This window comes from Corvus kubaryi, unplaced genomic scaffold (genome assembly GCF_017639235.1).
Source record: "Corvus kubaryi isolate FWS band 111438036 unplaced genomic scaffold, C.kubaryi_AGA036_p1.0 37391, whole genome shotgun sequence".
NCBI lineage: Eukaryota > Metazoa > Chordata > Aves > Passeriformes > Corvidae > Corvus > Corvus kubaryi.
The window spans coordinates 7043190-7069452 of NW_024581130.1; the positions used below are offsets into that span (position 1 = coordinate 7043190).

The following is a 26263-nucleotide window of genomic DNA, read 5'->3' on the forward strand; positions in this document are numbered from 1 at the left end:
GCAGGGGAAGAGGTAGCCTTGAATCTGGGGTTTATTGATTCAATAAACCTCTGGACATCGATGTCCAGATATGAAGTTTTTCTCCACAGCCAGCCTGGACTGGAGCCAGGAGAGATGGTTCTTAGCAGCTTAAAACAAATTGTGAAAAATAGGTTCAGCACATCCATCAGGGCATGCAGCTGAACAGATGGAGTGCAATTCAAACTATTAACTTGGGCTCAGCTTGCTGCTGCTCCAAATTATGTTTCTTTTTACTCTTTATGAAATAATGTGATTTAAGGGGAGGACAGGGAAAGCTAGCACATTTGAAACAAGCAGGGAGAGGAACAACAGAGGCAAACACTCCCCCACTGTTTGCTGTACCAATCTCTTCATCCTGGGGAAAGATACTGCTAGAGACAACTAACACATCTAAGGTGCAGACAGCCTCTTCTCTCACCCCACAAATGCCAAAGGACAAAGCAAATACTACAGCCTTTGAAGGAAACTGTTTTCAAAGCAGCAGGAAGGACAAGATCTTTATTACATACCTAAAGACAGCTCATAATCCAATTTTTGTATGCACATGTAGTCTTGCTACAGCATACAGATATCCCACATGCAATGACAATTAAAATTGCACCACAAGGCAAATATGCACTGGGAGGAATTAAAAGTTGCACACATGACACTCATTCAAGCATTTCTCAGCTAAGTGCACAACTTTGTTTATCAGGCTTTTAATCCTGATAAAAATCCATGGTGCTGGATTTTTTACATAGGAGTTTTCCAACTATCCGGTTGAAAAAAAGCCTTTTATCAGAGATGTGTATCGGACTTTCCAAAGCTCACTGGAAGTTCACAACACTGGGGACCCACAGCACAGATTTTTGGTAGATGTCAAATCTCACCACCCTCATGGCCAGCACTAATGTGGGCTTCCTTCTTCCCTTGTCAATAGCTTTTAGGACCTTGATTGTAACTCTACCTGGAGTCCTCCATCAGGTTCTGAAGAGACCCACTTTCTACATTCCTCCTCTTCTATTCCCTCTTGCACTGGACTGCTGCACCTTCCTAATGCAGCCAAAAGTGAGAGAGAGTTAAGAGCCAAAGAGCTCCTGGTTTCCCTTTCTGGCTCCAGGAGCCTAAGAAGCTGAGGGACAGAAGGAAGACAGTGCAGAGAAAGTCCTGCCCAGCTCCAGTATGGATAGAAGACAAAACAGTCAGGCTTTTGTTACCACTTGCAGCAGGTTTCTGTCCCAGAGGTGAGACACAAAGGCTCAGAAGTTGGATGAACAGGCTAGATCTCCAGAGGGGCAAGGAGCAGCACATCCACAGTGCTGTTCCCTGTGCCTGGCCGTGAACTCCTGCTCCAACACAGCTGGGCACAAATGCTTTTCAACACCTTTAAAAAAACCCAAACAGCAGAAGCAGAAATACTTCTCTGAAACTATTTTAATCAAGAAAGGAAACAAGAAAAACAATCAGCCTGAGGCAGACATCCACCAGTACATGTTGTCCTCAAACAGTTACCCTTTGCATGATGTTTGGCATTTTGCAAGCTCTGGGAATTGCTACATCCATAACACACAGGAACTGCATTTCTTAGCGAGCAAGAGCTCTGATTAACAAAAATAATGTGTCTGAGATCCCATTTAAACTCTTCTCATTCCCTCCTAAAGTGAGAGAAGAGCTCACTGCAGGAAGAACTGTGTGCTCCACACCTTCCTTAGGATGCCCAGGAGACAGTGATGGTGGCATTTGGCTGGTACTGCACTGACACAGCTGGCTTTTAATTGCAAATCCAATATAATTTACTGACAACGCAAGGGCTGATAGGGAGGAGGTAGCAAGCCAAGTGCTACTTTAAAATTAATAAGAAATTATAGGTTTGTGCATCTGTTTTTTTCCAAAAGACAGCAAATCCCATGCAATAAGGAGGAAGCCATTCCCTGATCCTTATCCCCTACAGATCTGGGCTGTTGTTGACAGCCTTTTGAGCTAGGAGCAAGCCAAACAACAGCCAGGCAGCTCTCAGCTCACCCATCTCCCAGGCCCCGGAGGTGCAAAGGGGGATAAGAGCAGTGGCAAGAGGGGACATGCAGCCAGGTGGTTGGACTCAAGCAGCAAGGGACAGTACAGGACCCAGGGACCTCAGATGCCCAGTACCTGCACCTCCCCTATGCCAACCCACCCAGCAGGCTCCAGGGCCACTGCAAATGTCATGGGAAACAGCTCCAAAAAGCCAGGAAAAGGAAAGAGAAAAATGCAATGTCAGAGTCACATACTCACTCAAGTCTCCCTTGTCACACCACAGCCAGGATTTCAATGCCTCTCCAAGAAAGAAAGGAGCAAGAAAGGAGCATCAAGCATCCCTGCCAGCCAGGCATCTCCCCCAGCAGTGCTGCAGCTCAGCTTCTGAGTACACTGTGTCTTTGCAAAACCTGTATCCTCACAGCAACCTCAGATAATTTGGGCAAGATCTGACCTTTCCACGGAGACACACACAGAGCTCAGAGCTCAGGTTTTTCACATGCAACTGGTCATTTCAGGTGCCTGAGCTGAAGTACTTTGAAGATGCACTATTTCAGAAAGTGCCAAACACTTACCCTCTGGGAAGAAGGTGGACCTTCAGGTCCCTTTCAGAAGAACAGGCGTGCAAAATCTTCCTGAGAACATTGACTCATGGCTTATTGCAAGGGACAGGTGGGTGTAATGGAAGAGGGGATGCCTGAGCACACAGAAACTCTGCCACAGCATTGACAGATTAAAAGAATAAATAAAAACACATGACAGACTGACGAAGAGCCTTCTTGCACAAATATTCTCCCCATCTCAGACCATATGGGTCATGTCTGCACCACATCCAAAGGCACTACAGCCATTGTAGTTATCTTAGATATCAATAATCATTGCCAGTAGTTGTTTAATCCAAAGGAGAAACTTGAGCTCTTATGAGAATTATCGTGCGTTTCTAATCACTAGAGAGCAACTAAAAAGGTCTTCATATAAATATCTTCTTGGCATAGATATCTTCTATAAGCACCGGGCTAATAGTGCTAAACACCAAATGGATTACGTAGTTTGAGGGGATGTTTCTACCCCTGCAGCTTTACAGCAGCTTTCCTTCACTGAGAAGCTCTAAAGTACTATTTGTCAATAACTGACAGTACTAATCCTAAATTTCCTTTAAAAATTACTTTGTGCCTTTGACTACAGTTACTAGACAGAACACACTTCCAAAGAGATCCCTCTCCCTTTCACAAATACACAGCAACACATCTGGGTTTTGTTGTTGTCACTTTTGTTTGTTCAACTCACAGGCGCTCCTGAGAAAGTGTCAAGAGAAGAGCAACAATGAGGATAAACACTAGGGAATGGCTTCTCTGTCAAAAAATAATGGAGTCTGGGAAAAAAAAAGGTGACTTGAAGGGGTTCTGGTAAAGGTTTTTTCACAAATACATAACCATAGCAAGGACAGTCAAGAATTTGACCCTTTATCATCTCTTCTAGTTTAAAAACCAAAGGCCATCAACCAAGACTGGCCAGATCCAGATTTATAACAAGCGAGGCAATTTTTGCAGCTGCATACAGCAGATCTGTGGATGCCCTTGCCAAAGGATATTGGGGGTATGGAAAAAGTTTACATGGGTCAAAATGCGAGTGGGACAAGCCCTTGAAGGAGGGCTACTAAATAGGTAAATGACATCAGGTTCATAAGGCTCCCAAAACAAGCTGCAAGTGCATAGCTGCCTGCTTACAGCTTTTTGAGGCATGATGCTGAGCAAGGTGCAGGATTTACTCTGAAGTGGTACAGCTGTCCTTGTGCCCCTTCATGACCCATGTCATTACAGACTGTACTCTTCAACAACGTGGGTCACATCTGGTCTGCACACTATGCCTTGGTTATGCTACAACAGAAGCTAAAAACCTTAGCATTTCAGCTTCTTCTCAAAAAGCATGACTATTTCTGCTCTGAACAACTGAATGGGTTCCCTCAAAACATCCTCAGAACTGACATGGGAGCTTGTGCCCCTATGCAGAGAAGGGAAGGGGAGCATGCATAAATCCTACTTGGCTATGACAAATTAGCATCTGTGGCAGACCACAGGACCTGGCAGAAAGTCCCCAGTAACGAAGACAATTCAGACGTAAGTGCTAAAGGGCAGTTATGCTAAAGTGTCTAATTCCAAGCTTGAGGGATGCTCCAGGCAAGCTCAACCCAAGAGCAGGTGCAAGTGCACCACAGGCTGTGGCTACTGCTGCCCTCCTGCAGGTCCTGGCGGGGGCAGGGGATATGCAGGAGCCCAGGCTGACCACCCGGCCAGCCCCTGCACTCCAATGCATGGGATGGTGCCATCTGAGGTGAGGCAGGTGCCAGCAGACTTCCTCCTGCTGTTCCCCATGTCCTGCTGCTCCCTGTGTCCTGCAGGCTGTGGCATCACCCCTCCTCAGCGCTCCCACTCCCCTGCCCCAAAGCAGGAGCACTGCACCCTGCACAGGCCTTTGCTTCCAGTGGATTACTCAGGGACAGTTAACATCCTCCGAGCTCATATTCCGTCTTAATTCAGATTAATTTTTCAGTCTCACTTATGCATGAGGCCTCCCAGGGGATGGCCCTTCCTCTCTCCCTTCTGTCACCCAAGGAGGATGCAGACAGGTCTTGCCAAACCCAGCCCATTACTTAGTCCCTGCTTTTTCTCTGGCCTCCACAGCAGGGTTGATACCCACAAAACAGTAATTCATTTCAAGAAGGCTCTTCCAAGCTCACCGTTGTCCTGCCACTGAGAACGCTCTCCCAGGAAGCCATCATTATTTTTTTCCCATAGGCTGAAGACTAATAAAATCTCTGAGGGAGACTCTGCCCCACCAGGCAATGCCAAAACAGAGACAATCTTTAAGCAACACATACCTGCTATTCTGTGAAGTCTTCTGTTAAAGGCACGCAACTGAAAATTAGGTTTGAGCTTAATTTTTGCATAAATGAGTCACAGCAGGAACAATCTTCCCTACACTGCAACCTGCTGCCAGATGGAAAAAAACAATGCTATCAGAAGAAAACATGTGGTAAGCCCCCCCACCCCCCCAAGACTGTAAAGCCTCATTCTGGGAAAATACAGTGTTTTGTTTGGTGTATTTTTTGTCACGCCAAGAGAGCTTAGTGTACTGAAAGGCTGGCTGGAGCCACCTGCAGAACAACTCTGTCCCTATTCTCCACCCTTTTGCTTTAATGTTTAAATGGTACCACCAAGAGGATACCCGATCCCCTATCCTCTTCCTCATCCATTCCTGCCACCATCCTGCCACTCCCAGTACACGGACCATCCTTCCTAAACCAACTCATAAAGCTATTTATTCCTCATTCAAATTCCTCCCACTACTGGGCCAACTAAGGATGGCTAAGTGGCGAGGTCAGCCAGGAGCAATTTATACAATAATTGGTATGGAAATATCACAATCAGTGGGGGAATATCAAAGCATGGGCAAACTAGACAGGAGCCGCCAAAGCAGCTCTTTGTTCTTCCAACAACACTGCCTTCCCTCAGCTCTGCTCGCTGCTCTGTCTCACAGCCGCTCACTTCCACAGCAGATGTTTACTGTCTTTTAAGAAAAATGTTTTCAATAAATATGAAAGAGGTGACATTTCTTTTAATCACCATAGATTGTTGTGGCCTGTGACTAGCTTCCCAAGTTCTGACTGTAAAAGAGGTCTTGTACCTCTGCTATAATTATGCATCCAGCCAGACATCCAACCCCCTCGCCAAGATCAGAGCCATTTTACATCCTTTGGTTCTTCTCAGATCTGGCCCTTATACTGACAGAAGACTTCCTTATTTTCCCCACTATGGCATTGGTATTCTGCAGATGCACAGTGTGAATTGTGATTTCTTCCCCCCGTTTTTTAAGCAAACTACATCCTATATGGGTGTCACATTCCTCTAACTGCTCCTTCCCTGTTCTTCAATTAGGCACATTAAAATGTGCTAGTTTTAACATCACAGCATATTCTTGAGCCACAGATCATCTGTATTACTACAACCTTTAAACTTCTAAAAATGCTGAAAGGATGAAAGAATAATTCGTTATCTACACTGGACTCTGTGAAGACAAGAAACAATAGGCTTGGACTTGAAAGCAGAGACTCAGACTGGTCATGGGAGCTAGCTACATGCCCATTTCCCAGGAGCTAGGAAAGCAAGGCACCAGAAAGACTGCTTTGTGAGACTGAGGCATCTCACACTACAGCTTCCTCTAATAGACATTTACTTTCTTCGAGGATACCATAAGGCAGAGATGAACCTGTCCCAGGGGATGCATGATACAAGATCTCCCTGCTCTTACAGTTCTATCATTCTCAACTATCCCACCAGAAAGTATATTTAAAGTTACTTTGCTGCACCGAAGCCTGAAACTACTCTTTAATCTAGTACAGCTTTACTTTGAAAAGTCCAAGTACTCTGCGTCCAGAAGCTAGCCAGCCACGCCTGCGGTCAGAAAAAAGGAGCAATACCCATAATAACCAGAAGAAGGAGGATGGCTGGGCAGTCCTTCTGCACACAGATCCCTGAGCTCTGGAGCTCGTGGTGCTCAGCCTCCCTACTTCACAAGGGCTTTGAAGCACATTTAAAAGGTGAGTAACAACACATGCTGGTGCACAAGGGACAGACTGAGCTGGCTGCCCTGCTGGTTCAGATTCATAATGGTAAATGACTGTTGGGGGCTCAAATACCTTTGTGCGACACACCTACTGCTTATTGCAGTTTTACTGTTTTCCTGCAAAGATGCCGAGAAAAAAAGAATCCCTTATAACCTGCAATCCTTGTACTCACCGAAGTTTTGACTTAACCCCCCAGAATGGCACAAAGCTCCAACAGCACTACAGGCTCTTTTCTGTACTTAAAGTAGAGCTTGTCCTGTGAATCATTTAATCAACTATTTCTCTTCCTCCAAGGTCAGAACATGACCTTTGCAGCCCTTTTTCACCTCTCAGATCAGCATGTTCTTCACATACTCTATCCTTATCACTTTGGGAAGAACACGCGAGCAGAAGCTCCCTGGCAGATTATGCTTATATTGGGAGTATGCAGGCAGGAAGTGTTGGAGTGCCCACGCAGTACTTCTAACTTGCACTGCTCCTCGTCCCTTATCCTTAGGAGTTTCTTCTTCCTTACAGCCCTTACTGAATACATGCCCTAGTGACTTGTATCACTGCTGCTGGTTCCAGGTCTGGTTAAGCACTACAATACACAGCACCATTTACAGTGGTCTGCTGGAATGCCCAAGGCAATGCCTACTTTTATAATTTCCAATGAAAAGCAGTGATGGCTTCATTACTACCTCCCCAGCCTGAGTTTTGAAACTGTCACCACAGGTACTCCCTGTAAGATTTAGTGCAGACCTGCACAAAAAGTGAAGTCTCCTGAGATTCCTATGTGTGCTTTTTCTTGTGTTCTTTTAGCTCTTAAAATACATGTAAGGACACACCATTTATCCTGGTGTCTCCAGTACTGCTCCCAGACCTCTAAAAGATTCAGCACTGCCATTCTAGTACCAAAGCTATGAAGCACCAACACGCATTTTGGACTGCTGAACCCTTAGCTGGTATGTGTTCCCAGCCTATCACAACGAGGGGGTGAAATGAAATTGTTTGGAGCTTCAAAGCTAGGTAGGAAATTTCTGACATAGTTCATTATGCCCTCCAGCCCCTGTATTTCTTTTTATTATCCTTCTTTAGTCTTCAAGTCCTATATGTTCAACATCCAGGGTCACTCTAAGAATTGTCAAACATTATTCCCCGTGCTATCACTCACTCTCAGACAATAAGAAACTTCATTTTGTTTCACAGTCAATAACGTTTTAATGTCACTTCTTTTTTCATTTTCCTGCACGCTCTGCAATCCCTTCCAATATTAAAGAACAGAATGTCCCTATTATTGCTGTAATTCACCTCATAACATCCCAGATGCTTAAAATACTCTCCCAGGAGAAAAGAGTGTAGAGTCCCAAATCTCACCTTCACATTATCCTTGCCAAGAGGAAACAGCATTTACTATCCAGCCTTTCATTAAAGGAATTTCCTCTCTTTCATGAGATCTCTTAAAATATTTCTGATGCATGGAGAGCCTGGTTTCTTACCCTCCCTGAAATTTATTTTTCCTCACGAAAACCAAGGCTTCTCGTTCTCTTTATTTAAAACACAGGGAGGAAGGACAGACATAAAGCACCTCCCTCCACCTCCAAAGAGTGTTTTGGCCCATCTTTCCACACTCCTTGAAGTTGTTTATTTGGTTTCTTGCCCTTCCCCTTGCTCCAAGTGACTCCAGATTTTCCCTTGCTTTGGTACAGATGACACTTAGGAGTCCAGCATCCTTATTTTCTCTACAACCTTGACCTGCATCTTTGTTCTTCCAGGCATGGCCAGAGCATCTCTTTTTCACCTCCAAACTGGAAGCCTCAGGCAGCCATTTATTAATTGCTTAACCCCGAATTGATTACCTTCCAGAGAGAGAAACCTAACAACAATCTGTTAAATATTGACAAGCTGGAAGAGCTGGTGACAAAGTGCCCTGCTGCACATTCCCTCCTACCTCCCAGAGAACACCATTTCTCCAGCACTCCAGCTGTATCCTTAGCCATGGGTCTGCACCTGCTCACCTCCTTTGGAGCACACAGCTCTGCAGAAATGACACTAAAAAAAAAGCTCACAAGTGTAATATCTAGGAGAGAATGCAGCCGGGGCAATCTCTTCCTCTTCCTTCTGGCATGCTAAAGAAGCATTTGCGCCCCTCAGCCGTGACCATTTAGCACGAGAGAACACTCAATTTGCAAGGCAAAGCTGCCATCTTGTACTCACTCCTTCAGCAGAAAGAGCTTTCAAGTAAGCAGCAAATTGACTCATCCCCAAAGTCAAGTGTACTGGCTAAAAGCATGCATTTCTCCAAGATAGTTTTCCCACTGTAGTGGTTTTGGTTCAAAATACTCATTACTTACTTATTTACCTTCTATGAGATAAGAATTGCCCAGTTACAAACTGAACCCACTACACCCATCCCACCATAAAGGATCACAGGAATATGAAGTACAGCCATATAACAGCAGACAGTTTCCATTTCCTCCCCACAAACTCATCTGGATTCTTCCCTGCTCACTAACCAGCAGCAACATGCTGCCTCTCAAAACTTCAGTGATTCAGTCAAGACAGCATCCCTGAAAGACAGACAGAGATGTAGGGAGATTCTTCAGCTACCTGCTGCCTTTTTATTGCTAATTAAGATGTTAGAACTCCTTGTCTGCATACACTGTAATTTATTAGTTTGACATGCTACACAGACTATCAGCAGTTGTCACCAAGGCTCTCATATCAAATGGGAGGACAGGAGCTTTCTGGCATTTGGAAAGGAAAACAGAGCAAAACAAAACAAAAAAGGGGATGCAGAAGCATTTATGTTACTATTTCTTCCAGGCTGGGAGGGAGAAAGGTACAGTCATTCCCTCCTAAGCACAGTACTACTACCAGTGAGTAAAAAGGACAATCAGATGAGATTCTCCTCCCTGAGGAGGAACAAGCCCACGCACCAGAGGGAACTGACCAGCTGGAAAGCACAGGAAAACACTTTTTATACTAAACAAACAAACAAAACCAACCCACAACTGTGAGGGGTAACTGCACACAGGCTGCCCAAAGAGACTGCGGAGCCTCCATCCCTGGAGATATTCAAAACTGTCTGGACATGATCCTGAGCAACCTGCAGGAGGCTCGGACCAGATGATCTCCAAAGGTCCCTTCCAACCTCAACTGTTCCATGAAGGACTCTCCATAAGGACTGCATTCATTCACCACTGCTGTAGGCTCAGTTACCTTAGCTCAGCACCAAGCACCTGCTCAGAGCAGCCTCACTGCAACAGATTCTCTACAGAAAGAAGAGTGGAAAAAACACCCTCATCCCAGGAGATTCAGTTTAAAAATGTGGTTTCACAATGCAGTTAAGCTGATCTAGTTACCAGCTGCCATGGCAAAAAAAGCAGTCTTGCTTCCCCACTCACTTTATTCCTAGCAACATACATACACTCCTCTCCCCATCCTTGACCTCCACATGAGCTGAAAAAAGAATGACCCAAGGAAAGAGTTATTGGTTTTCACCAATAGAGCACGAACACTTTTTTCTTTGGGGGACAGGAGCAAACAACCCTTCCATTTAGCAGCAGGGAAACTCCACCAGCTCAGCCACATTGTGAGAGACAGCACCTTCAGAATGCCAGCAGATGGGTCAAGAGAGGGCAGGGAAGGAGAGCAGGGAAGCGTGTGAGGAAGCGCCAAGGTCTCTCTCTGCTGGGAGACCCTGATGGCAGGTCTCTTAACAGGCCTTGTGCAAAGGCAGCAAGTGAAAAAGTGCTGCAGGTGCTTGCTGCAGGTTACTCCCCATCACACAGAGTAAAATAAGTTTTCCAAGCCACCACTTTTAGCAAACAACCCTAAGAGCAGGAGACTTAATGAAGCCTACCCTCCCATGCCTTCAGGAGGGAGGCTGTCTCTGAGACTAATGACTGCAAGCTCCAGCTGGAGCTTCTCCTACAGCTGGCACAGTCATTTGGAGGCTCTGCTGAAGCCCTTGAAGAAAACGGTCTCCTTCAGTCCCCTGTCACTGCCCTGACTCAGCTACCTACTCTTCACAAGGCTTGCAGGAACTCGTTTGTTTCCAAGCTCTCTACGCCTGTCAAATTTGCGTAAAATTGGCCAAAGGGCTTCCAGGTTATCCGGAAAGGGGTGGCAGAGGCAGTATGATCAGATAAGCCCTCTTTCTCTGAGAACCCAGCCTGAGGAAACACAATGAGAGGCACAGGCTGGGAATCAAAAACCACGGAGGGAAGAAGCACTAAAAAGACAAGGTAGAACAAGGCTAAGAATGGCTTTAAAAGGGAAGACACACACCTTGCATTTGGCACAGCAGAGGAGGAGGAACTAATTTGAGAGTTCAGGGGAATCGGCAGACAACAAAAAACCTGAATGAATTTCAGAGGCAGAGATGGATAGGAAATGCTGTAGCTTACACTCCAGAAAGACCCAGGTGTGTGCCTGTGCATGTAAGTAAGCACCAGAGACAAAGGTTAAAATTTTGAAGTGAACAGAAATACGAGATCTCTCAGCAGAGAGAGGCCACTCCAGTTTTTATGAGTGGACAAAACTACAAAGAGGCAGGGACTGCAGGAAGAGGTGGACAGGGTGACAGAATAGGCCCCTTGCAGCCACACAAACACAAGCCCTGAAGCTGGTATACAGGGTAAACTCATGAGATCATAAGAAAAGCTCTGTCAGCAAGGCAGGAAAAGACAGACAATAGAACTTAGAGGATCTCTCCAGAAAGAGACCAAAACTGGTTATTGCAAGGTCAATTACAAAGTCAAGAAAGGTAACATTTCATCACAACCCAGATGTAGAGCAGTGGGGGCTATTAAGAAAGCCCTTGTGAAGTAAATCACAGAGACAGACTAAACTGGCAGAGGGCTGGGAGGCAAAAGCTCCAGACAGTGCATCCCATGGGGCTTGCAAAGGACACAGCAGCTGCTGGAGGAGGAGGGGGTAAAGCAGCTTTGCATTGAGGGAGAGAGGCTATGAGTAGGAAAACAAATGACAGAGACAAGGGAAAACAAGTTGGGACCCTTAAGACAAGGAAAAAAGGTTAGAAATTCTACCTTCGTGAAAAGCGTGGAGAAGGAAAGCAGGACAGGGCAAACCAACAGGTAAAGACAGACTCTCATTTGTGTGCCAGTTCTCTTCATAAAGTTGCTACAGTTTGAGAAGCAAATCTGAAGGTGGAGAAGGGGCTATCCAAGCTTGGGGGGAATATCACCATCAGCATTCAGTGGAGAAAAAGTTAAAAGTACTTACAAGGGACAAGGTAGAGGGAAGAGGCCAAGCTCTGAGTGGAGACATCAGAATGGGCAGAGGACTCATGACGCCCCCACACCACTGCATGACAGCAGGAGCAGAAGCAGCAGATGGTGGAGATGGGAGAGAGGGCAGAAAAAGTGTCCCAGGGATGGGGGGAGATGCCACTGTATTGGTGGTGTAAACAGCTATGGGGCAGAAATACTGATAGAAGAGGAGTGGGGGGAAATCCAAGTCCAGGATGCAGAACCAGGAGTGGCAGGGGAGGAGAAAAACAGAAAGACCCTGAAGGGGTGGAGCAGTGCTGGCTGAAAATCAAGACATGCAAAAGCCTGGCTGGCAAAGCCAGGTACCTTGTTACAGCATGGGTGATCCAGGCACAGGGAGGAATGACTCTGGACTAACCAACATCATCTGCTGAACAAGAGGGGCCCCAGCCTTCAGCACCAAGACAGGAACAACACACGAGAGACACAACAGAGCAAAGGGACACAACCTTAATGACTGCAAGTCTCATTTGATGTATGGAGTCTGGGAAAAGCTGCAAGTTGGATTTTTTCAGGATTACAGAATCAGCTCAGCAACACCACATGTCGGGCACCAGCCCCAACGCCTTTCTACCTCCCAGAGCAATGCATCTCAGCATCCACAGGATGAGATGGGGCAGCATGGCCCAAGAGATGCTCCAAAGGCGATGCACCCTGACTTCAGCAAGAGCAGACTTGCCACTGTGCAGGGCTGCAGGTTTATCTGAAAGTCTGAAAGAAAGCAGAGTCCCAGCTTCTAGACACAGACAACATGTTTGAGGGTGACTAAACAGCATTTGTCACTAAACAAAAAAACCTCTCCTAATCAACTGAGAAAAGGAAAGGTGGGGGATGAGGTAAATCTTTCCTCTGCTGATACACCACTCTGAGCATCCTCCTGCCTACACTCCCCAATGAGCAGATGTATGCAGAAGTTTTCATCTGCAGCTACTTACTTAGCAAAGCCTAGACCCCTCTGATCAGGGAGTTAAGGAAAGGCTTACGCAGCTACCAGAGAGGGAGGGTTTTATTTATCTGATTTCAACATGCCCAAGTCATCAGACTCTAGAGGAATTCAATTAATGAGAATAAAACTCTTGTTTGATGCAAGTCTGGAAGGGTGCAGTAGGTTGGTTTTTTTCTGTAAACAGCTGCACCCCCGAGATTTTACACTGATTATAAGCCTTAACAGCGACCAACTGATGCAAGCTGAACAGATACAGCAGCTGCACCAAAACACCACACACGCTCCAGATCTGTCGGAGACTGATAGAGCTGGAGGAGACCAGCACAAAGACAGGGAGAAGGGAGGGCTGCAGGGCCAGGAAGCTGGGACAGCAGTCCCAAAGGAGCTGCTGAGGCCATCCCCATCCTCATCTCATGGCAGCAGACTGCAGGTGGTGAGGGTTGACACAGGTTGCACCCACTAGCACAGCTTTTTGAGTACCTGCCTAGAGCAGCTGTGAAACGCCACCTCCCAAGACGAAGGCAAAATCAAATGTCCTGCACAAGCTCGTGAGGCAAGGCTTGGGTACCACAGGCACTTGGCTGCTCCTGGTCAATGTCCCAAAGCACAGAAGCCAGCCCTGGAGCCCAAGCCAAGCCATCCCTGGTTGGGAAGGTGCCCCCATGCCCACACAGCCGCCTGCTCCCCGCCAGGCCCTGGGGCGCCTGTCACTTGGTCAGGGCTTCCTGCCACCACAGCATCCCCTGGATCCTCCCGTGAGGAGGGAGGATGACCCGTGGGAGCAGCAGGGGTGAGGGGACCATGGCGATTCCCATCTTAGGCCAGGTCACGCTGGGTAAAGGTGCTGAGCTGTCACCACCTGTGACAGAGCTCCTGCCCTTCCTGGCAGTGTCTGTCCCCGCTGGCTCTGCCCGGGGCACGCCCTCTCACCCACAGCCACCCAGCAAAGCGGCACGGATGGGGCACAGCCCATCTCCCAAGGGGCTCCAGCAATCCCAAGGGCTGGCCCCAACATTTTAAATGTGGCAATGGTCAGGCCTGGGCTTGGGCTGGCCTCTGGCACTGTGAAAGAGCATGAAACAAAGAATTCTGACGGCAATATAGGCTTTGGAGAATTTTACTCAGATAATCCTCTCCTAAGGTTGGCCAGCTGGCTTTAAAGGGAACAGACGGAGGAACATTAAAAATCACTGAACCAACGGGAACCAAACACGGGGCACAAAACTCTTCCCATACAAACGTTGCTTTTTAAATCCTGGCATGAAGAAAAGCACAGCTCCCAACACTGCTCCCAGGGGGTGCTAGTCCTAGGAGATTTACCCAATGTTTATTCAATGCACATTTCTCCAAAACCCACATAGTATATCCAGCCAGGAAACCGAACAAACATCCCTAATTTCCTTTGACACCTCCTAGCTACACTGCTCTGACAAAAGCAACCAGAGCCATCCAGTACCACTGCATGCCAAAAACAAAACAAAACAAAAAAAAGAAAAAAAAAAGAAGAAAAAAGAATCCCTGTTATCCCTGTTTCCTTACTAAACCCCTTCAACACAGCGAGCCAGCAAGAGGGAGGAATCACAGGCCAAACCAGCCAGATTCCATCAGCTGGTCAAGACAGCACCAATAATACCTCCTGGCTGTATACTTGGGAAAGACATGTAGGTGTTTCTATAGTCTACTTAAACAGAAACCTCAGGAACTCTCCCCTCTCTTCCCCAAGGGAGATTCAAGACATTTGAGGTTTAACAGCTGCAACAAACAGCGTCCTCTTACTAGAGAAAATATTCAGGAACAAGATAACAAGAGACACGGTTACTGAAACAGGATGAAAACATGGAAGAAGCCTCTGGGGTCTAAGTGCTGCCCTAATGACTGCAGACTGCTACTCAGAAAATCTGAATTCAAGTATACAGCTCTCATCACCACTTGCAGATCAAATAGGAATGGCAAGATGCAAACCTTGCTGCCTGCAGAAGAAGTAATCTAAGACACCATTTGTGAGCAACCCACTAGCAGTGCCACAGCCCCTGCAAACACAGAGAAATAAAAACCTGCAAATGCCCTTGATCTTGCATTCATTCCCCAGCACATTACTGTGCTGAACCCAAACATCACCACTTTAATGTCTGGAGCAGTTGAGGGCACAGTTATTATTACACATGAAACAGCAAGGGTATATATTCTCTATTGAAATTCAATTGCAGACATGGCAGATGGGTCAAAAAGATGGGTCAGAAGGAAAATAATGCCAACTATTCTCCTTTAAAATAGTTTTAAGACCAGTATCTTATTTATTTCACAGCCAAGAGTTAAAGCAATTCTACAAAGCCAACTCAAAATTAGCAGATATATTTTCCCTTTACACTAGAAAAGAATGCAGATGCTAAACCTATTATATAGACAGTGAAGTGTCATCAGAGCAAAGAAGGCAAAAATAGCTAAGTTATCTGTAAGATGACTAAGCAAATAGATTTTCAAAAATATGCTTTCAAAAACGACACCCTTTTCTTAGAGCTGCATACATCCGTTTAGCTTTGTTAATTTCTCAATTCTTTCTTTTGATAATTTATTTTTGGCCTCCCACTAGCATACTTCCCCAGAAGCCTCACTTCACCCTACCCACACTCAAGATTCGCATCCACATACGGAGGATGATTTAGAAAACGATGCTGATCACCCCAGTAACTATGGAGAATCTCTACTGCAGCACTTTCAGGATCATGTACATGCATTTCTTTTACATCTGTCCATCCATCCACTGGAAAACTGGACTGCTGCTGTCTCCCACCCTGATTTCTACCCCCTCTTCATCATCCCCACCTATATCTCAGGGGCCTTCATGGCTCCACCAGTACCTTCCAGGACTGATGAACCCTCCTTTCTCACATGACCCTTGCTCCCATCATTTCTGCAGGTAAGAAACAGCCCACCTCTTTCCCAGGCCACCACCAGTGCCAGGAGAAGGAGGCTGCATGATGCCACCTGAGGAACAGCAGTGGTTAGAGAAATGGGAGCAGCAGAGCTGGGTGCTGCTCCTGCAGCTGGGGTGGGAGCCACATTCCCCAGCACATCTCTTTACCACATGTGCTGCCAGCAGCCAGGTTTAGAGGCTGCTGGTATCAGCTATAGTCATGCTCCTCTGCACATCTTGCCCTTCCACCAACACCCAGATATCTCTGTAGGGAAAATTACTTTCCTCAGATTACATCTCTTTAGGGACTTAGTTGGCACCCACACAACTGCAGCCTCTGGTAATCTACATTTCTGAGGTAACAGCAGTAGTTGGTGCTTGGCCAAGCCTCCCACTGAGTCATTTTTCTGCCATGCCAAAGCCCTGCATATGGCTCCCCTCTGACACTTCCTCTCGGAAGGATGGGTACCCTAAAGAGGCTGATTAAACATTGGAATGGGCTTCCCAGGGAGGTGGTGGAGTCACCACCTCTGAGAGTGTCTAAGAGCCACTGGACACAGCACTCAGTGCCATGGTCTGGTGGACGTGGTGGTGGTTGGTCACAGGTTGGACTTGATGACTTCAGAGGGTTTTTCCAGCCTAATCAATTCTGTGATTCTGAGGCAGCTCCTGCTGCCTGCCCTGTCTGCTGCCAGGAACCCTGCCCTCATCCTCCAGGAGCCAAGCACAAGGCCCTGGGATCCCCTTCCCAGCAAGCAGGCTTCCAAGGCTCAAACCCATTACACTGAGATCATTAGGATGCTTTTAGTAACGTATCCCAGTGGATCTGCTAGAGCAGCTATTAGGCATTTGACACACTGCAAATCTTTCCTCACACTCACCCCTCTCCTCCCTACACTCTCCTCCAAAATGAGCCAGTCTAAAAAATCCAATGGGATCCAGGCAAGAGCCAGAAGAAGGGTGACAACAGCTTCTACACTACCCCATGCGGCTCAGGGCAGTCTCAGAGAGCTTTCCCCACTGCTCCAGGAGGAAACAAACCTCCTTCCCACCACACATTTGCAGACACATTCTTCCCTGCAAAGACTAAAAGAAAAAAAATTTGTCCAAACACCAGAGCCAGGCACAAATCAGAATAACCACTGAGTCAGTGCTAGCCTTCCTTCGCTTGGCAGCCACAGGGTAGCATCTGCAGAGGGACCCTGCAGGCACAGCTGGAAAATTCAAGAGTGGATGAGGTGTAAGAGCGGCAGAAAATAGGAAATAAAAATAAAAACTAGCCCTCTCAGGCAAGACTCATACATATAAAAGAACCAAGACAAGGTCCCTCCATGCTCTCATGATGACAGCAGTATCTGAGAGGTCACCTCTGAACACACCTCTCCTCACATCTAGGCAAAGGGAAGAGGTGGGAGATAAAGCAACGTGAGATGAGAAAAGCATGCTTTGATATCTAAATATGAAGACGAGCAGGTAGATTTACACCCTCCTTGTAGCCCTTTGGACTCTGGACAACTTTTGCCCCTCTGCAGTACAGGTATGTGAGGGTGAACTCTGAGTCCTACTCGAAGGAAAGGCACCTGAAACTGATCTTGTTCAAGTCCAACTCATTTACAGCAGAAAGGAGTAAGTGCTTGGCGAACTTCAAGCATTTGGCAGCTACACACTCTAGATTAGATTTAACTGCCAACTAGCTCATGGCATGGGATTGATTGGATGTAACAGCTCCTGGCATGCCAGCGACCCATAGATTAACTGTGCTGCTGTAGCACTAATGGCTGGGATGAATCACAGCAGCTCCACGCTACAGTCACATGGGCTGTGCCCCACCAGCCTAATGGGGTGGGCAAGGAGAGCTCTCATTCAAGTAGGATAAGCAAGAGAGCTTGTGCAGGTATGTAGCACCATAGAGCTCAAAGTAAAAATCAATTTTCTTCTTTTTCTAACACCAAGAGTGAAATCAATCAGGGCACAACAATCTTTTCCGTTTTCTTCCATGTATAAGAAAAAAAAGCAGCCTGTTTGCTTACAGACAGCAAGCGAGACCTCAGCCCTAACACTGCGTATTTCCTCCCCAAAAGATCCCATGACACCTTTTTCAGCCACTCTCTCTACTTCAAGGAGTCAAGAACAGAGACAGAGTGACTTGCCTACAATTATATCACAAGTTAGAAGAAAGCACTGGAATTTGCACGCTGTGACTCCTGCTGTAGGCGCCGGATAACACTGCAGGCATAAAGGTCAAACCCTTCAGCAGGAGCTCTCAAGATACTGTCTGCAGGCCACAAGCAGCCAGCAGAAAGCTGGGAGATGGCACCATGCCAGCCCAGTTTCTCTTGGTATCCGTGTCCTTCCTTGGAAAGCGCCTTAGCACCTGGCAGGGTGGTTAAGCAATCATCCCCCACAAGAAGGACCAAACATCCCTCCTCCCTAATGGGATCAGACAGCAGAACGGGAAAATGGGGTATGGGAACCTCCAGGAGGGGAAAGCAAAGCCTGACAGCGTATTCAGGAGGGTGGAAGAAGCTGAGGGCCAAGGACTGTATGAGAAGGGAAGGAGCAGAAAGCACTGAGTCAGGGAGATGAGATGAAATGAAATGATATGGTGAGAGGGGGGCAGTGCACTTTGAAAGCACACCGGAGATAAAGGCATTCAGATAATTGCTCAGAACGGAATAAATACTAGTAAGTACTATAATTACCTCAAATACTTTACAAAGCTGTAAGGAAAAATATGACTAGAAGAGAGGCTGGCACACACATGCTTGTTGGGAAGCTCCTACTTCAAGCTATCAAGAAGGAACCAACAAGGCCTGACACCCAGGTTGGTAATTTCAGTTTGGCAGCCAGCCAGAGCCCTTTGGCTGGATCCTAGGTACCGGGTAACTCGAGTTAATAAGTGCCAGCTTCCAGAAGTATGATTTTCCAGAGTATTGAGCTTCTGCATGACTTCTGGCAACAAACGGCTGCCTTCTCATACTCATACTCAAGGTCCAGCTTCCCTTTCAGAGTTTTGGAGGATTCCTATGTTCATGGTGCTGACGCTGAATGGAGACAAAATGATTAATCCAAGATGACAAAAGCTCAATTTATCTAAGCAGCCAAATCTTAATAACCTTGCTGTCATGAGACATCAGAGCCCTTTTTTCCCAAAGAAGCAACCAAAAACTCTGCTATTTTGGGGCTCAGTATCTCATCTTCAAGCCTCCATTTCTCTAAAAGCTTCAGAAACCACCCATTTCACAGCAGTCTGGGTCAGTGCTGAGCACCTCTCAAACACAGAACAGACATTTAGCTCTACAGAGTCTGTTGAAAAAATAGATCTACCTCACTCCCTGCTCCCATCTCCCTTTGACAAGCTTATCAACTTCCATACAAAGCCCAAAAGCCATAAAAGCGACAGCAGGCCTCAGGCAGACACATCAGGAACGCAACGCAGGACGAACGACCAAGAAAACCACCCCAAAAAACCCCCAGATGCACCACCACTCCCTGTTATTCCCCCTGTAATCACAGGGACTCCAGAGGGCAATTCTTCCCATATTTGCTGGGAAGCAGAACTGTCAGCTTCCGTGAGCAGAGCAGGGAACACCAGGCAAATGACAGCAATTCCAGACTCATGCCACTAGCTAAAAAAACCCCCAAAACTTAGCAGTGCCACAACAGCTATCAAAAATCACCTCCAAACATACCAGAGCTTGATGAGCTGTTTTGCAAGGGGCAGAAAAACAACACGCAGAACACCAAAGCAAACAACTGGCAATAGTGAAATGCTTGGCAGTGCTAATGCCTGTGCAGCTGCCCCAGATGCTGCTCTGGATCCCAACAGGGCCAACCTTGTCACCAGAAACTGCACTGGAATCTCCTTATTCCTGTACTTCGGCAGCAACCTCATCCCCTCCTGACCAGCAACGTCTTAAGTCTTGCCAAAATCAGAAGAGACAGGAGAAGTGCTAGATGATTTTTCAAGTCCAGATGGAATCAGTATCTTGTTTGGAAAGAAGTCAGCTAAGAGGAGTAGTAAGTACACTGCCCAGGAACAAGACAAATACAGACAGATCCTCACTGTCTGAGTTTCTTTTGTACTCAGGATTCTTTGACACTTGAAAAGCAATGGGCATGTTGTAAAGCCTGGCATTTGGCAAGATCGATCCTTCAGAGCCTGTTCTCCTCTATCTTTCTTACCAGTTGGGTTCTTCACCTTCCTTCTCCTCCTAATGCCTTCCCTTGGCTCATCTTTTTTACAGCCTGGAGAAGAGAGGGCTCCAGAGAAACATCACTGCAGCCTTTCAGTACTCAAAGGGGACTTATAGAAACGATGGAGAACAACTTTACAGACAGCCAGATAATGATAGGACAAGGGGGAACAGTTTTAAACAAAAAAAGGGGAGACTTAGATTAGATGTTAGGAGGAAATTCTTTACTCAGAGGGTGCAGGGGCACTGGAACAGGCTGCCTAGAGAAGCTGTGGATGCCCCATCCCTGGAAGCACTCAAGGCCAGGTTGGATGTGCCCAGAGCAACCTGGTGTAGTGGGTGGCATCCCTGCCCATGACAGGGAGGGAGTGTGGAAGTAGATGATCTTTAAGGTCCCTTCCAATCCGAATCATTCCATCAGGCTGTGATCCTTTTCCCACTCCTCCACTTTACAGTGCACCACGCCTTGCTTCCCTGTGGATCGTTGCCCACTAAGAGCTGGAAATGGACCTAGAAACACCAAGGAACTACCAGCACCAGAATAAAAATCAAAAAGGAGGAGCCATAGGAGGGCTCAGGCAGTGGTTTCTGCCAGAAACTACAGATTAAACACCAAGCAGCACAGAGCAGGCAGCCTCTGCCAGGAGCTGGTAACACTCAAGGGAGTGGGTGGATCAAGCACTGGACTCACTGGAGGACTGAGAACTGGTCACACATCCTTGGACCCACAGTAATGAGGCCCTGGGACACGGAGCATGCACACCCCAGCAAACTGGGGTAACCCAGCCAGATGACCTTGCCATGCCCTCTAGCCACCTGCCTCCTCAGCACCCCGTTCCCTTGGGACCCCACAAATATCTGCAGGACCAAATGAAAAACAGATCTACTTTCATGTCAGACACGCATACACACAGTCCCTCTAGGTGTTTATCGGGTTTGCCACGTCGGCTTTGAGATCAATCAAGTCCCTCCAATGGGTCCTCACGGGAGCAGCCTGACCTGCACCCTCCCCTGCCTGCCACACCAGGCAGGAACCAGGCTGGAACATCTCCTTTCAGGAGCACCCCTGCTTTTTGGCATTTGTGTAAGTACTGTACAGCAATGGTACAAGTCCTCAGGTTCAAAGCCTCTCCCTTTCCAAGAAGGGCTTCCCATCACTTAGCTGAGATGGTCTGGTTTTGTGCTCATGTCCAATTACTTACTGAAATGCGACTTTAGCAACAGCCAGAAAGGCAAGACTTCCTCTAGTCCCATTGCCATTCATTAATTAAACCTAACAAGAAAAAGCTTACTGGCTTACATCATCTGAAACATGCTCCTGATGGAGACAGGGTGAGCAAGAGGTTAGAGCTGGACATGACAGAGATGCACAGAGATGCCCCAGACCCACCAAAAGCAGCTGCAGGCTCCATTTCTTTGCCTTGCAATGTGATCAAACCCAGCTGTCAGGAAAGGCTCCATTTTAGCCTCTCCATGGCTGATAAGAAACAGATGCTAAACGTCCCCATATATTCTAATGCAGAGAACTATTCCTTAAGAAGATTTTATTCGACTAGGAAAGAAATGCCAATATAAAAATGGAGTCAAAACCAATTTAGAAGGTTATCATTAAGAAGTATTTAGGAACTTCAAAGCCAGAGGCAAATCACAATACAGTTTTCCAGACACTGGCTGGAGGGCCTAAACACCCTTGATACCAGTTGACAAGTCAAATCATGAGCTGAGGAACGCTAGCAACAATAAGAAAACCCTATTGTGCTGAAAAATCCTCCTCTTTCTTTCAGGTGATTTTTCTAGTGCTTGAAGTTCCTGGGCAGGGTATGCACATTGCTAACTATCAGACAGCAAAGAGCACTCTTTCAGGTTACAGCACTCTGATTCACCTAAGGTAAACCAATGAAAACACCTCTGGCTTCAAACTAGACTGTATAACCTTTAAATCAATGACAGAACCCATGACTAGTTTTGTAAGGGTAAGAAAGAAACCACGAGAGACCAAAAGAAAAAACTTTAAAAGATTTTTTTTTTTCCAAAAAAGGCAATTTCCTGGTTAAAAAAAACACCTCAACAAACCTCCCAACACTGAGCAATGTTCTCCCTATGACCATCTCTCTCCCCACCCCCTTCCCTGTGGTGTGCAGCACTGTTTATTCTGCCTTTCACTTTATATAATGGGTCTGGTAGAAGTGTTCTAAGTACACATTCGATTTGCAATAAAGACTGCTTTAATAAAATCATCTAACTTGACGGAAGGTCAACTAAAAGACAACAATTCGCATAAACCAAAACCTCCTGTGTAAATAAACCGGATTTGCAGGAGCCTCAGGATGTCAGACAGTCTGACCAAGACTGCAAGAGGGAGTCTACCCATGCAGAATTATATTTGGGGATGAGCAGGAGCAGAGCCTGCCAGCCTGGCTCCTACGGCCACAGCAGCCTCCCACCTTGGGGAAACCCAGTGAGCCACCTCAGCCCCACGCAGAAATGAGGCAATGGCCAGGGCTGTGTGCAGAGCCCTCGTCCAGCACATTCCCCAAGTGAAGCAGAGTCACAGCCCACCCCGGCACGCTCGGGATCAGTCCCGGTCCGGCACTGCGCGCCACAGCAATCCCGAGGCAGCAAGCACAGGCACGAGGGCAGTGGAACTGGCTCGCAAAACGAAGCTCGCGGCGGAGGACTTCGGGCAGACGCAGATGGAGAGAGCACGATCTTGGCCACTGCTGCTAACAATGCACTGAGGAGCAGATGAGGCGGCAGCAACATCCCTGGGCCGCTAGCTGTGGTAAACAAAAACAACCCCAAAGCCCCTGTGTGCAAACACCCACTGCGCTGTTTCATCCATATGTTCCCCTCCAGCCAAGCAGCCCTCAGGCCCTACTGCACCTAGATTTGTGTGTCAGCCACTGGCCCCCTCAGCCTGTGTGCCTGGGCAAGCAGCAGGAGAGCAGGAGGGTGCAGGAGCAGAACTCTTGAGTGGCAGCCAAGTGCACACTGCTGCTTCCCAGCCAACCCCTTCCCCTCCAGGGGACAGGCCTGGAAGATCATCCCTTCATTCTCCAAGAGTCACCTCGGCATGGGTATTTCACTCCAACGTGCCATTTACAAGTGAGCTGCAGTTTCAAGACCTTACGCACGCTCTGCTCCCCTCTAGGAATCACAAATAAATCACCAATTACTATGCATGAATAGAGAGAGGAACAGGGTAATGAGTCTATGTACATATATACATATGCAATGTTTGAACACAAAGAGTCATAAATTGCATTCACAGGTGGTATTCTGGAGACTGCAAGAGACTCAAAAGCAGAACTATTCATAAACCAGCCACTGACATGAATGAGTTCAGCGTTCCCTAGAAGCCTATTGTGTTTCCTATATATTACACTATAAATATGAGGAGTATCAGACTTTGCATCCCTGCAAAAAAAAAAAAAGGAGGTAAATCTTGCAACTACACATAGGATTAGCACTGGCTGGCACAAGTATTAATGGTCTCATTGCTGCATGAGGATTATTTACAGCACTTGCTCTATTTTCCCATTTTGTACTTGCTGTGATGAAGTGCCACTTGTTTAAAGAACCCTGTAACAAACACTGCAGCAAGAGGGGGGCGAAAAAACAGCAGAGTTCTACGAATGTTACACCCACACGCCAGATGTGGGTTTTCAGACCCTGGTTTCACAGTTAACTTGGATTTTGGTAGGTAGTTAACACTTGATATATTATATTAAATCACCCACCATCTCTTTCCATACCACAATTCCTCCTTCAGTGATTTTAAATGAGTTTGCAGAAGGGAAAGGAAAGAACGAGTTGCATTTCTTTTTCTGCATATTTGACCCATAGTATTTGACTCATATTCTAGCATTAATCTTACTTGTTTAACAGCAAACAACACTCCTTTTCTAGTCTGTCAGATTTATGTTACAAAAGAGGCATTTTTACTCCACTAAGTCAAATGATGTCTCAGTTTTACAAGGGGCTACCTTGTCACACTTCTGTGTGACTCGTGGCTTTGAGGCACTATTACACATCCCCAGCTTTATCAAAACTGGCAGCTTGGCAAGCATGGACCAACCGGCTAAAGAAGTCCAGGTGAAAAGAAGGAAAAGAAAAGTAACTCCAGGCATACACGTGGTACACATCCTGCCCTTAAAAACAGCCTCACAATCAGCACAAGGAGCCCAGCACGATGTTTTTACGAACTAGATACGTCCATGGGATTTGGGAACCACTAAAAAGCAACCGATCCTCCAAAGCGACAGATGACACCTTGCAGCTCGTCCCCCGGGGAGGATGAAGGCAGGTTAGAGCCAGTTTTAGGTCAAAGGCAGAAAGCTAATTCCTGCAAGCAGGGGGTCGGGGCGGCCTCGGCAGCGGGCCGGGCGCCGGGTGAGCTCCAGCACGGGGTGTGGAGCGCAGGGCTGGCGGGTCCCAGCGGCGGGGAGCCCTCGGCAGGAGGAGGGATGCCCTCGGCAGGAGGAGGGATGCCCTCGGCAGGAGGAGGGATGCCCTCGGCAGGAGGAGGGATGCCCTCTGCTGCTCCTCCGCCGCAGCAGCTGGGCGTGCTCCGGAGCGCGCACCGACCCACAGACCCGAGCGCTCCATATTAGGAATCCCTAATCCAGAATGGTGTTATTGTTCTTCAACAGCAGGGATGGAGCGTGTGAAGCCAAGGCAGCAAGCGCTGTGCCCTCTGCCTATACCCATCTTGCGGGCTACGACAGCCTCCCTGCACTCACGGAGCAAAGGCACCCTGGATAAACTTAGCTCGGAGATGGCTTTTTTTTCCAGGGAACCCAAGGAAGCAAGCTAGTGGTTAGGGGAAGTTTGAACCACCTCCAAAACCATTTCAGAGTTCGCTCTCTCTTTGCTAAAGACAGGCAGAGCACATGAAAAAAAAAACCACACACACACAAATTACAGACGTGGAAGCATGACTGCAATTCTAGTACAGATCTTGTTTCCAAATTGGCAGAGCAGGTATGTATGTGACAATTCTCAAGACAGTAAAATTGCCAGCCTTGCCGCTTCTTCTCTCAATAGTATTAATGCCAGCAGAAAATCATAGCAATGAAAAGGCAAATCAAAACAGCTCCGAGGTTGCTCTGTACATACACAGGCAGAAAGCAGCATGAAGGTGCCGAGCTGTATTTTCCACAAATGTTCCTATCAACTCATCAGTACTTAAGCCTCGCACATGGTCTGCAGCAAAAAGCCTAAGAGGCATTTCAATTGTCTTGTATTCTGCTTTTCCCAAATTTGTAGGAAGGAATCCCGCATTCCTGCAGCCTCTCTCACCCAGCCCTGGGATCCCAAAGGGCTTTGCAGAACTGGATACAGTCATCCCTGGGGCAGGCACTTGTGGGACGGGACAAAACCACACGTTTAACGGTTCACAGGGTACAAAACGCCGGCAGAGAGAAGGGACTACAGGAGGACTTTGAGAGGCAGCACAAAGCAATCAAATTGCATTTCACGGCAGCACGGACTGCCTTCCCTCTACATTTCAACGCGCTCTTCGAGAGCCAAGCAGAGCACTTTGTTTCTGCAGCCTACCTTACCCCAGGCATTTTCTCTGCTTTCATTGTGCAAGCTCAGCACAGACCCGTGTAACTCCCTACCCTTACGATTGCCGTCCGAGACACTCCCCGACCCCAGCAGCAGCAGCCCCTGGACGGCTGCTTTCCTTCCCAAGTTGCAGCCGGTGCCCGGCGCGGAGCCGCCCGTCCCCTCTGCTCCCACCGCCCCCACGCCCCGGCCGGACCCCGCGCCGCACCCCGGGGCACGGCAAGGAATGGTCACCGGGGTGCTGCGGGTGGAGGTGAAACCCTGATTTACTTTATACATATATATATATATATATACATATATACACACGTATTTACGGGGGATTTCTTCCGCCACTCCTCCCTCCGACCACAGGAGCAGCGCGGGCAGTGACAACTCCTGAGGACAGGCGCTTGGCACTGGCAAGGGGTGATCCTCCCGGACGCCCTGCGAGGGACGGCGCCCACCGGGGGTCCCGTCCCGTCCCGCCCGTCCCCGCCGGCGCCGGGCACTTACCGAGGAGCAGCAGGGAGGCGAGCTGCGGCCGCAGGGTCCGCATGGCTGCCGGGGCGCGGGGCGGCGGCCGCCCTTACCTCCCGCCGCGGGGCGCCGCGGGGCGCCGGCTCCCGGGGCAGGCGTCGCGCCGGGCCCGGCGGCACAAAGGGAAGGCGGCGGGGCCGGCACGGGGAGGCGCCAAGGCAGGCGAGGGCATCGCCCCCGCAGCGGGGCGGCCGCCGCGCCTCC

The 26263-nt window shown here is 47.7% G+C and overlaps 1 protein-coding gene across 2 annotated transcripts in view; it reads right to left on the reverse strand.

Moving 5' to 3' along the window:
• Positions 1 to 26137, reverse strand: part of IGSF3 (immunoglobulin superfamily member 3) — a 94762-nt gene extending 68625 nt beyond the window's left edge. For both annotated transcript variants that reach the window (XM_042037883.1, XM_042037882.1), the window contains exon 1: positions 26036 to 26137. In XM_042037883.1, coding sequence (XP_041893817.1) covers positions 26036 to 26078 — 43 coding nt within the window. In that variant the 5' untranslated portion in view covers positions 26079 to 26137. The remainder of the gene's footprint in view (positions 1 to 26035) is intronic.
• Between the last annotated feature and the right edge of the window lie 126 nt (positions 26138 to 26263).